This window comes from Lemur catta, chromosome 8 (genome assembly GCF_020740605.2).
Source record: "Lemur catta isolate mLemCat1 chromosome 8, mLemCat1.pri, whole genome shotgun sequence".
In the NCBI taxonomy this organism is placed as follows: Eukaryota; Metazoa; Chordata; class Mammalia; order Primates; family Lemuridae; genus Lemur; species Lemur catta.
Window position 1 is genome coordinate 87,429,601 of NC_059135.1, and position 12,549 is coordinate 87,442,149.

At 48.1% G+C, this 12,549-nt stretch overlaps 1 protein-coding gene across 1 annotated transcript in view; it reads right to left on the minus strand.

Moving 5' to 3' along the window:
* Window positions 1-11,542, minus strand: part of GPR39 (G protein-coupled receptor 39) — a 192,657-nt gene extending 181,115 nt beyond the window's left edge. Inside the window, exon 1 of the mRNA XM_045558770.1 lies at window positions 10,354-11,542. Within this exon, the coding sequence (XP_045414726.1) occupies window positions 10,354-11,209 (856 nt within the window). The 5' untranslated portion in view covers window positions 11,210-11,542. The remainder of the gene's footprint in view (window positions 1-10,353) is intronic.
* Between the last annotated feature and the right edge of the window lie 1,007 nt (window positions 11,543-12,549).

Genomic DNA, 12,549 nt, shown 5'->3' on the forward strand with positions numbered 1-12,549 from the left:
TCATCCTTTTCTAGTCTTTGAGTCGAAGAATCCCTTTCACTGTTGTAGATCAGTGCTCCTCAGCCCTGTAGGTTAGAGCACAGGAACAGCAGGGATCTGCTTACAGTGAGATTGTAATTCACTCCGTGTGGGTGTGGGCCAGCACTCTGCATTTTACAATTTCCCAGTCGATGCTGATGCTGCTGGTCCCTGGACCACAGGGTGAGTATCGAGAGTGCAGGCAACATCTCTGGCGTGAAGTCCACTCAACTGTTCTATTAACAATTCTGGCAATGTATAAGCTTACTTTATAAACAGCCACTGCCCCAGACCCTGCATCAAGTGGTATTTGTGGGCTTCTCCAAGGTTCCACCTCTATATTTAATGTCCTAACTAGAGAAATATTAAGCTCCTTGAAAGGAGGAACCAATCTCTTGATCTCTATGATGCAAATGACATTATACACATGATTTAAGTTTCATAAATACTCCGTGAACGAACCACCAAATGAAACACAAAGATCTGCTGGAGTGATTAGAGCAGGGTAAAACCAGTCCAGGCAGGCTTCCTGGAGAAAGTGGGCATGCAAGAGATTTGATAATGAATCTCTAAAATCTAAGAAGGAGAACAGTTTATTCCTCCAGAAGTTTCCTTCACCTTCAATCACCAAGGCGACCTATTTGCCGAACCTGTCAAGATAAACTTGAACCTGAAAAAGTGACAACTTATCAGCTGTCTTTTAAATATAGAAAATATGCAGCTGTCATTTCAACATGGTATTTAATCCTTCAGAATGGCAGCATATAGAAAAACACATAAATTTCCCAGAAAGCTTTGTCTCTTCTGAGTATATCATGCCTTCCAAAAAATTATAATATACGTGTTATATATTTATAGTATAGGTTATATAATAAATAAAGCCAAATAGAATATTTAAAGTCCAATAACTGGCTCTGGCCCAAATACCCCATGTGTAGTGTTTTATTTCTAAAGTAGGGTGGATTTCCTCCCCTTCTCTAGAGAAAGAGAAAGGCTTTTTTCTCTACCAGTTCAATGACCACCACTCGTGCCAGTTGGGCTGCCTCCCACTCCTGCATGCCTTTGCTTTTGCACCAGCTGGACATTTAACAAGTGCAATAGCAACTTGGTGCTGCAGCCTTGCTTCCTGGTCCCATTCTGTTGGGTTCTGGTAACACCAACACTCTCCAGCTACTCCGCCACCCTGGAGATGTATAAAGCAGTGGGATGAGATGTTTAAAAAGCCCTGTGCCTGCCAAAATGGCTCTTACACACAGTAAGTACAAACAGGACATTTGTCACATTTCTAAATTGGCAGAAACCCTAAAGTCAGAGAATGGTAAAGTTTTCCCGCCGAGACATCCCTCTTATTCAGATTTGCTTTCAGCACTGGGGTCGGCTTCCTCCCTGAAGCTAAATGATGAAGGATGTAGGTGATCTCTCCTCTGTGGAGGAAGACTCTGGGAAATGGCAAAGCTGCCCAGATACTAATTCATTCACCAAATATTTATGCAGCACCTACTAAGTACCAGGCTAGAAGGAAAAAGAGCTACCAAAAGGACGACAATTATGAGATCAATCCAATACCGTTTTCGTCTTTGATACTTAGGATTCCAAATCAGCTGGTGGGACTCAAACCCACCAATTTTGAATTCCCAAAACAAGAGTCTAAGATTCCAGTAAACACTGCATGGTGCCCTGGAGCTTGGCAAACTTCCTGACCATTGAGCAGCTCATCAATAAGTGGGTTGTGAATAATGCATGGCTGGGCCAAGGGTACGGCTCTTGGAAGGTGAGACTTTTCAAAGAGAAGCTTATGGAGATTGAACCCGTCTTGGAAGATATAACTAAGGCAGGACTGGTGTTTATCTTGGATCCTCTTATCAGGGTTGAGGGAATTTATTAGTTTTCTATTCCTGTACAGCAAATTATCAAAAATTGTGTGGCTTAAAACAACACCTATTTATTAGCACCCAGTTCTATAGACCTGGGACCCAGGCAAGGCATGGAGGGATCTCTGCTCAGGGTCTCATGCTGCAGGGCAAACTGAGTTCTTTACTAGAAGTTCCGGGAGAAAATCCACCTCTCAGTTCAGTCAGGCCCCCATTTCCTTGCTGGCTGTCAGTGCCCGGAGGTTGGCATGTGGTTCCCACCATCTCCAACGCCCACAGCAGAGAAGTTCTCCCTTGTGAAATGCCTCCCTTGCTTTGACTCTCTGACTTCTCCTGTCTCTGACCTCCCGACCCAGATTTTTAAAAATCGTGTGACTTAGTTAAACCCACACAGAAAATCTCCCTATTTTAAGGTCAACAAATTGGGAACTTAATCACTTCTGCAAAATCCCTCTGCTGCAACACCTAGATTAGTGTTTGATTGAATAGCTGGGTACACATACCCCAGGGACTAAGAATTTGGGGGCCGCCTCAATTCCACCTGCCACAGGGAAAGGAGGAAAGGCAGGGGAAGCTGTGGCAGCTTCCTAAGGATCATGGTGTGGGTCTTTCCCTCTGTTTCAGGAGCAGTAGCCACTGTCAGGGAATTTCAACCCATCACCCTATCAGTGTGTAGCCCCTGCAGCCGCAACCCAGTAAGGAAGGTTGAAGAAGTATGAGAGTGCAGGGAGTTCCAGGTATAGGCAGGAGACAGCACCTGTGGCCCCACCTGAGAAATGTCTAAGATGGCTCCTCACATGGAGGAAGATCAGTGGAGGCTGGAGTGGTCCAGGAAGGCTTCAAAGAAGAAGTGGGGACTTGAGATTGTCATTAAAGAATGGCTAGACCATTACACACTAGAGAGGACAAGTGAGAGCTACTGTGACCTAGCTCAGCTCCCTCGGGCCAACTCCTAACCAGGGCTTGAGCAAGGTGGGGGCAGGTCAGGCCTCTGTGCTGGGAAAGGAGGAGTTGCTGAGAGGAGGAAGAGTCACTGTCTGGCCGTGGAGGCGTGTGGCAACAGCAAGAGTTGGTGAAACCAAGAGAGGTCTGGCTAATGTCAAGGAGAACTCACTGGTATCAGCTGCTCAGTCGGGACCATGTTGCTATGGAGGGTCATCTCCTTTCCACCCTGGGAACACAACCAGACCTGCATTTTGACCCAAACTGCAATGCAACAAATGCTTTCACCTCAGGGGCAGCACCAGAGATTCAACTGTGCTGTTTTATTCCTTAAAACTCTGAAATGGCTTCTAAGGATGAATTTCAAACCCCTTAGCTATGGTCTTGTCTGGAACTGGCTGATCTCATCCACCAGGCTGGACTCCTGCCACATTAAAGGGAGAGCCATGGAGTTAAGCAATCCCTTTTCACCCTTCACCAAGCCTGGCTTTCAAGATAAGTGCCTAGCTGAGGAGGTCAAGAATTTCAGCCTCTGGCCCCAAAACTCCTCCACAACACTTTGTCCCAGGGAGTGCCTGCTTTTTCCTTCCCTCGGGTGATAAACCTCTTGGCTCATCCTTGAGGGAAATGGCTGCAAGTGAATGAAATTTCAGGGAGAAATAGAAACACATTGGTTTAATATTTTCAAAATGTTACCCCCACTTTCCATTATCTTGAGTACCCTCTTGTCAACAAGCAGGTGAAATCGCCTGCTAAGAAGTAATGTTTAGAGTTGTATCATCCTCTTCAACAGAGTTTAACGAGAACTGTAAACCACCACCCTAATCACTTGCATTTCATGGTTATGCCTGGCAAGTATATATGATTAAAGCTAATATTCAGGGTCTGATTGGCACCAACTGCTCATTTGCTCAGGAAAGAGCAAATCTTAAGTGTCTTCCATGATGACTTGACTTTTCTGGAGGCCTCAGAGGAGTCAGAACCCTTTCTGACATCTTTAGACTAACCAGAACATTTCTGAGGAGTGATGAACGTCTATGAAACACATGCCCAGGGGAAAACAGAACACTGCTTCTCAATTCCAAGCTGAGACTCGTTCACTTATTCAGTCAACAAATATCCATTGACCATCTGCTATGCGCCAGGCACTATGGTGGGATGGAGTTACAGCATGCAGCAAAATTAGGGAGAGCTCCTGCCCTCAACGAACTAGAAGGAAGACAGACACCAATCGAATGATCACATAATTAAATGTGAAATTACAACTGTGAGTCTTGTTTCAAGTGAGGTTTAATGAAGTTGGGGAGCAAGGGCCAGCTTCCCGGGGGACAGCTGAGGGAGGAGAAAGAGACTAACTTGGGGAAGGGGTGGGGTGACGGGCAGGTAGAGCGTAGAGCAGGACAGAAGAGCATTTCAGAGGAGACGACATGCACACAGGCCGGGTGCCGGGAGGGCCCAGCCATGGTGTGTTGAAGAAATTGAAGGGGGGGGCGGTGGGGTAAACAATAAAGGGGTGTTACGGACTGAGGTGAGTCCCCCACAAATTCACATGTTGAAGGCCTAACCCTCATTGTGACTGTTTCAGGAGATGACGCCTTTAGGAGGTAATTAAGGTTAAACGAGGTTACAAGGCTAATTTGACAGGACTGGCGTCCTTATAAGAAGAGGCAGAGACACCAGGAGTGCACGGGCACAGGGAAGGAGCCACGGGAGGACATAAGAAGGCAGCTATCTGCAAACCAAGGAGAGGGGCCTCAGAAGAAACCAACCCTGAGACACCTCGATTTCAGAGTTACAGCTTCCAGAGCTGTAAGAGGACAAATGTCTGGTGTTCAAGCCACCCAGGCTGTGGTAGCTGTTACGGTGGCCCAAGCGGACTAACACAAGCAGAGAAGGGCGCTCCATAGAGTAAGGAGAGGCAGCCGGCGTGAGGGCCTACGGCCAGGGTTTTGGTCTGTGGTTGGCACAGCAGCCGTGGGAAGCCAGGCCTGGCTGTAGTTTGTTGGGGGCGGAGATGGGTTGGGGTGTCCATGAGCTCCCAGCGGCTGCAGTGAGAAGAGCAGCGAGACGAGGGCAAGGGCAGAAGTGGTTTCTCCCAGGGAGGACCCAGAGAGGATGCTCCTCGCTGAAAACAGAGGAGAAAGGGCAGCCGGGGAGGGCGAGCTCTTGAAGGTGCTTGCAAAGGAAGGTGAGCAGCAGAGAGCAGGGCCCAGGGGAGGCTGCACACCATTCACTTACGGAACGGACAGCAGCAATGATGAGCAGTCTTCTGTCTGGTGCTCAGGAGGTAGCCAAGGAGCAGAGGTGGAGAGTCACCTGGGTAGTCCCCGGGTTGCAGACTGGCCGGGGAGGTGGGCAGAAGGAAAAGGAATGGGAGCTGATAGTGTCATCCAAGTGGTGGATCAGGGGACCTTGTCTAGGACAGCCAGAGAGGGCTCCTCGACTCCCCATTCAACATGCCTCCTCTGTGCTGTCTCAACTCACAAATGGCTTTTATTCTGAGTGGTTTTGGCAATAATAAGCTGAATGCTTCGCTCAGCTGAGGCTTCTGCCTCCTTATTACACTTTGGCAGCCCCACGAGGCACGCAACTGAGACAGATGAACTGGCTTGTTAAGGAATGGGGACTGGGCTTCCATGTTCCCTTCCTCAGAAACGATGCATCTCTCCGGCAGAGAAATGAAATCTCGGAGACAGCCTGATTATAAAAATAAAGCAGCATTATTATATCTGTCTGCCAGGCTGATCACAGAACACTAGCAATTTATGATAGATATCACAAATAGAAAAATAAACCCGAAATGCCATTTATTACAGCCACATCTACACCATTAAAGAGAAGAAGAGAATAGAGGCGATAATCAGAATATTTGAGGCAAAACCTTTTCCTGAAATATCCAAACATCTGAGTTAAAATAATAGCTTCTACCAAAACAGTCACCGGTTTAATTTTGGTGGCATTTCCCTGACAGGCTGGGTTGATATATCCTATTATGTGACAGAAAAAACCTTTTCTGAGAAAATTAATGGTGAAAACATGTTTTCTTAAATGAGTCAAGAAAACAACTACTTAAAAATTGTTATGGGCACTTCAGAAGCATTTCAAGGCATCCACTTTTATGTAACCCTTGATGTACACTAGAGGATAGGAATTGATTTTTTAAACTAATTAAGTTTTTGGTTATGGCTCGCACATGGGCTACAGAATTTTAGGAAGTCAATGAAAAGACAGCTGGAGAAACAGATGAATCAAATGCCAAGCCACTGACAAATGAAGGTCTGTCTGAATTAGACCAGTTAATCCTGAAAGAATGGAAATTGACGAGGATAATGCCAGGACAGGTGTTTCCATGAGGGTGATTTAAATAGCAAAGAATTAAGAGAAGACCTGTTCATGCTCTTGCTGAGAAAATCAAACACAAAGGCTATGATATAGCTTGGGCAGAAGAACCATGCCCTCAAGCCACACACAAGTCATTCTGAATAACTGTTACAAGAATTAACATATAGTTGCAATTATAACCTTTATTTACAAAATGCAATGTAAATTTTTTTTAAAATTTTCACTCTCAAATCCAAATCAAACCTCTTTTCACATGAAATGTTGGACCCCACTTTAAGGGAACTAACTTCCAAGAGTTCTTTTTGGGTACTGATTGTCCTCAGATAAAGAGGACCCCCTGTCAACATCTCAGTGTTCTGTCTCCCCCACTTTTCTCCCTTAATTTGGTCTCTAAATCTGGGGTCTAAAAACCCAGAAGATGTGATTCTGATCTCCTTCTCCCCTCTTCTTCCTAGCCCATTCCACAAATACCTAAATGCACATCAACTTTTTAGAGCAGTCTATTACAGCATCAACTCTCAACCTTTTTTTTCCATTCAAATACACATGATGGGTATCGTCCATATTCAAGATATTTCCCATGAGCAACCCAAGTTGATGTGTAATTCCTGCACGAGATGTAACTCCTTCCCTTTCCTTCTGACTTGGGAGATCAAATCAGAATGCAAAACAGTGTAATTATTATAGAGTCCTGAATCTTCTATGACATTTCTTTAATTTTGTAACTCCATGATCATCCGTAAAAATCTTGTTTCATTAACTATAGTTGAGAGCCAATCACTGCCCTACAGTTCTCTAGGAGATAGCTGTAACCAAGTCCCAATCACTTTATGCTCTTGAAAGTTACAATTTAAAACTATATTTCTTTTATACTCTGTTGTTCCACATTGAGCGAGTGACATGTGACAGGAACCCATGCATGCAGTAGACACAACATGGGTGTCCATGGTCCCAGATGTTATCTGTGTTGGAATCATGGACAGCCAAGAGAGATCAGAAAGATAAGATACAAGGTCTGGGAAAACCTTGCTTGAAAGGAAGGCTCATTTTGCACATCTTCAACATCCAAGGGAAAAAGAGTCAAATCCACCCATTTCTTTTCTCTAGAATAAGCAGAAACCCAGACCAGCAACCTCTGTTCTGACATTGGGCAAGTATTCAATGGCCACATGAGCCATAACCTTACAACAGGAAACAAGTCTAGTACCAGTTTCTCACTGAGCTGACAACTGGAAGGAGAAGACACTCCTGTTTCCAGGAATGTGCACTTTTGCATTATTATCGTTTCTCCTGCAAATTGCTGCAGAGCTAGTAGGCATCCCAGCTCCTCCTTCCCTCCCACAGTTCCCAATTTGTTTTCATCATCTGCCAGCCCAGCACCTCAACTAGGCAGGCACGATAGGGAAAGATGCAGAAAGGAAAATTAATATTTTCTACATGGGCTTCCTCATCTTGGGTAGATTTATGAATTTGTTTCTGTTATGCAGAAGTTAGCATTTTTAACAACAAAGGAGTAAACTTTGTAATTGTTTTTTTATTGTCTCAAGAGCTCCAAAGACATCTTGTGCTATGTCGTCATTTACATTTCACATTAAATTCAAGATATGTTTGAAATGAGCAAATATTTATTTTAATTTGATCCATCTGTGAAATGAAATACTAAAAAGACAGCTAAATCACTATATTAAATTCAGCGATTTGTAAACAATTTATATGTTCATTTGTTCTGGGTTAAAAATGCCCCAAAGCACAAGTTTTATGAAACCCACAAAGTAAATTGCATTGTACTAATCTGATGGATGCAGGGCACGGCTTCTTCCTCTTCACTCCATTAATTTATTTCCCAACTTGAGTTAATTAGTGAGGTTCCTATTTTTAAAAGCTCTTTGCAATTCACTGGGAGAGGAGGACATTTTTCTAGAACTGCTTTGAAAACCTACTGCAGAGAAAATGGGCTAAATACAAACGGTAAATTCCCCCAGGACATTATCGCACATTGAGCACCTGATTGCCATTCAGCAATCTTTATGCCGGGAACGCAGTGGGTGATTAATATACAGTTATAAGAAAGAAGGAAAGAGCTAGAAGGAAAGAATGAGAGCTGCAGTGAGAACAAACTCATTCCAGGTGGTTACCGATGGGATGAGATGATCACCAAGGTCCCATCCATCTCTAAATAAAAGTCTGTGGCATTCTGATTTTGTGCTGCAAAATGGAGAGTGGCTTTAATTACGAACACTTACTGAAGAGAGAACAGGCGTCTACTCAGAGAAATACAAACAACACAGAGATTAGGCAAACAGAATGTAAACATAAATCAATTATTTTTTCCTTTGGTCAAAGGCAGCCTTAATGCCTTTGAAGGTAGCTGAAGACTACTTCCTAATTTCTGTCTACTCACTAATTCTTATCCACTCAGGCCAGTGTCCTGCACACTCCTGCACTCCAAAAAAAAAGGAAAGGAAATTAAATTCATTCACACAAAAGTATAAATCACAGCTAACAATTTAAGATACGCCTAAGGGGCTATGTAGCGAGACAGGGAGAACTAGCCTTTCAACAAATGTTCAAGCTTTAAGCAAATGCAATGTCCATGCCTTCCTGGAATATTCTGAGTAGCAGTCAATGGGTGATAGAGATTGAATTGGGTTGGGTGAACTGGGTTCCCAAAGCCCCAGATAATAGTACCTGCCACCACTCTCTTCTCCAACGTCCAGAAAGATTGGCCCTAGGAGGCAGCGACACTACCAGGCTAACCTACGTGGCACCTTCCTTGTCAAAGTCCTACCTCAGTTCACTGTCTTCACCCCATACCTGTGGACGTCGTGGGCACACACTCCTGTCCCTGCCCTGAGAAGCAGGGTGAGAATCTCGGAGTGTGAAATAGGTCTTCTCTAAGCCTCCAATTCCTCCTCTATAAAATGGAAATGTAAACCACCTAACACAACCTCTGATGCAGAGTAGCCATCCACATGTATTAAGTTCTCTCATCTTGTTTTGCACAGACACAGAGTAAAGTCAAGACAGAGTAAAGTCACTGGCATGCCAGAAGCCAGGGGCAGGGGTGACACATGACCTGGTTCTTTCCATCTCCAAGTGCCTTCCAGTTTTCTCTCATGTCTGACTCCTGGCCCTGGAACCTGTTGCTCAAGTTTCCCACACCAAAACAAACATCACCATGATTTATTCCTTTCCTGATGCCACAGGGGAAAGGAGAGAGGGGAGAACGGGGCACATGTGTTATATCAACTCCCCCTTGACTCACATTGACATGTCCACAGTGCATTCTTTTTCTTGTTTCTGCTAAAGATAAAAAAACTTTTTAAAACCCTTTGCTCACACACACTTCATGTGCCTCCATTAAAGCCCGGTCTCCCGGAGGGCAGCGAGCAAGGCCGCTTTGGGGCCTACAGGCCTGTGGGCTCCCTTCAAATACTTTCTTTAAATACAGAAAAGGCCTCAACTTTAAATACTTGTATCACAACACAAGTTCAGAAAGCGGGCAGATTTTCTGACATGGGAACTGAGTATTTTGGGAGCTCAATCAAGTTCCAGAAATCTGTGAAATCTGATTTTCTGGATCAGGTATGCGGCTGTGCTGCCGTATCGCTCTGCTCTGGGAAGGAACAGACCCCCACCGCAGACACCCCAGCACGACTCTGGGGAGGTCACCCAGGGAATGAACTAGCAGCCTGGAGAGTGGTGGCCCGAGAGCCTGGTTTCTCTGAAGGAGGAGGAAAATGGGAACAAACTCTAATTGCCTGAGAAAGGCTCTCTGGGGTAAAGACAGGGCTAGATAAGAACTGCTCCCTTTATCTCTGCCACAACGGTCCTTTCCAGAGGACTTTCACCTCTCGTGCATTGCTCGTTTGCCCCTGCCACTTCCGGGTGGTATTATCCCCATTTTAGCCAAGGTATTTTGTGATTTGTCAACAGTCACAGCAGCGGTGCTGTGGCACACACAGACCTTCTGAGTCCCGTGTGCTCTTTCACCGCAACCCACCGCAGACCCCCAAACAGAGAAAAGAAACATCCAGAGCCCCAGATCAATGCCCTCAGGCTGCTAGAGAACTCTTGCACCTCAATAAACTTAAGTTCACCCCGTTGGGGCAAGACTTCCCCGAAGAGGACCACGGGCAGTGGCCCGGGCCGAGGGAGGGGGCTGCCCCCGGGCACTCACTCAGGAAGATGATGGTCTGCCTCCTGGCAGTTCTGCTCTCCTGGCTCTCGGCCTTTCGCAGCTGCAGCTGCCTCCCGCTCTCGTCGCGCGAGCCCGGCTTGCCGCTCATGAGCACCTGCATCATGTTCCAGCACATGAAGGCTACGGACACCAGCACCACCAGGTAGACGACGAAGGCGCTGAAGATGCTGGACTGAAACACGGTCCAGCGCGTGGAGAGGTTGGTGCAGATGGACATGTTGGAGTTCTCGGGGTGCTCGTGGTGGCGGGTCCGCGAGCGGTTGCAATCGAGACTCCGGTGGCTAGGCACGTTCACCAAAGGGTACTCAGTACCCATGGCAAAAAGCAAGGGCAATGCCACCAGGGCGGAGGTGATCCAGACGAAGCCAATCAGCAGCTTCACCTGGCAGGGTCCGGACACGGCCTTATACCGGAAGGGATGACAAATGGCGACGTAGCGCTCGAAGCTGAGCGTCAGCACGTGCAGCAGCGTGGCGTAGCTGCAGGCCTCGAAGAGGAAAGTGTAAAGCTTACAGGACAGGGAGTAGCTGGGCGTGGTCCAGGGTTTCCAGATGATGCTGTAGAACTCCATGGGCATGCCGATGAGGAACACCAAGATGTCCGAGCAAGCCAAACTCACCATGTGGTCCGTCACCTGCTTCTGCAAGTAGCCTTTCTTCTGCAGCACCTGGGTGACCCGAATGGTGATACTGTTCCCCAGGATGCCCACCACAAAGATGACCAGGTACACCAGGATGAGCGTAATTTTGAGCCAGGTGGCCACCTCAAACTCCGGGACATGGCTGTGATCGATGACACGGGAGCAGTCACTGCTAGGGCTGCTGGGTGCAGCCATGAGGAAGAGACGACGCCACCAGGTCCAAGGATTTTCTCAACTGCCCTTTCTCCTCCCAGCAGAGCCCAAAGTTCTCGGCTGCAACTCACCTGAGTGGGTGTAGGATTTTTTCTCGAGTTCTCCTGGCAAAGGTAACTTAGGGTTTCAGACGCTTTCATAGAAACTTCCTGGAGTAGCTTTACCTAGGAGAGGCCCCACAGGCGGCTGGGGGTGGGGTTTAGGGGTGTGTGGGGGCGAGGCGGGGAGAGGGCAGGGGAAGGAGGGCCTAAGCTCCCGCGGCTCCTCCGCGCACTGGGCTGGGCGCGCTCTGCGTCCGCCTTGCAGCCCTTGCTCCGCTGCCAGCTGCCAGCATTTAACGGCCTCGGCCCGCCCTCCGGGAGCTCCCTCCCTGGAGCTGCGGGAGGCGAGGCGGGGTGGCCCGTGATCAATCATTAACCACAGCAGGTTGTGCTCAGCCGCGGGCTGCAGACCCAGCCCAGCGGCGGGTTTGACTCAGCACACAGTCATGCTCTCTGCAATCAGAGCTTGCCTCCCGAACACCAAGAGCTCCCGGCGACGGGTGGCCCACTTCCCCCGTCACCCATGCGGCCACCGCTGAGCCAGCCCTCGCTGTCTGCCCCGAGCGGCATCCAGGAAAGTGTAGCCTGGGGAAGGTGAAGTGCCCTCCCGGGCTTGGGGTTTGGAAGAAGACAAACTTCCCCTGGCCCGCCCCGCTCTCACTCCCACCGCTGTCCTGGGGCCGCTTCAAGGTTGGGTCGCGGCCAGCTTGGGGGTGGCTTGACCCGGACGCCCGCCGCCCCCGCAGCCAGCCGGCAGCCCTGGTGGAGGCCGGGAGCGCTCCTGTTGCTGCCCCGCCTCTGGGGCGCTCGGGTGCTGGCCGAGAGTGGTCGCGCTGTGCGCTTCCTGGAGCCGCTGCCTCAAGTAGTCGGCCCCACCCAGGCTGATAGAGCCCCATAAGCGCCCTGCCCTTGCCCAGAGCCTCCCGGTGCTCTGCACAGGGCCCTGCTTCGCCTTACAGCCGAGGGAGAGGGAAGCGCACGAAGGACGCGGGGGTCCCTCCTTTCCCTTTCACTCCCAGGCGCAGGCTGCTCTCCCCGCAACGACAGGGAATCTTTAATTGGGGACATGTACATGAATGAGGATGGCACGGTCCGCCAGTATGCCCTTGGTGGGGAAGCCCGGCCTAGTCTTCGGAGGACAGCAGGAGGGGGAGGCTGGCCATCCCCGACAGGGCACCGCGTAAAAACAGCATTCAGGACCATGACATTTTCCCTCTTTGAAAAGAGAGGAAAACCTATAATGTGCCCATTTTCATCTTCTAATCCCCAAATCAGAGGGAA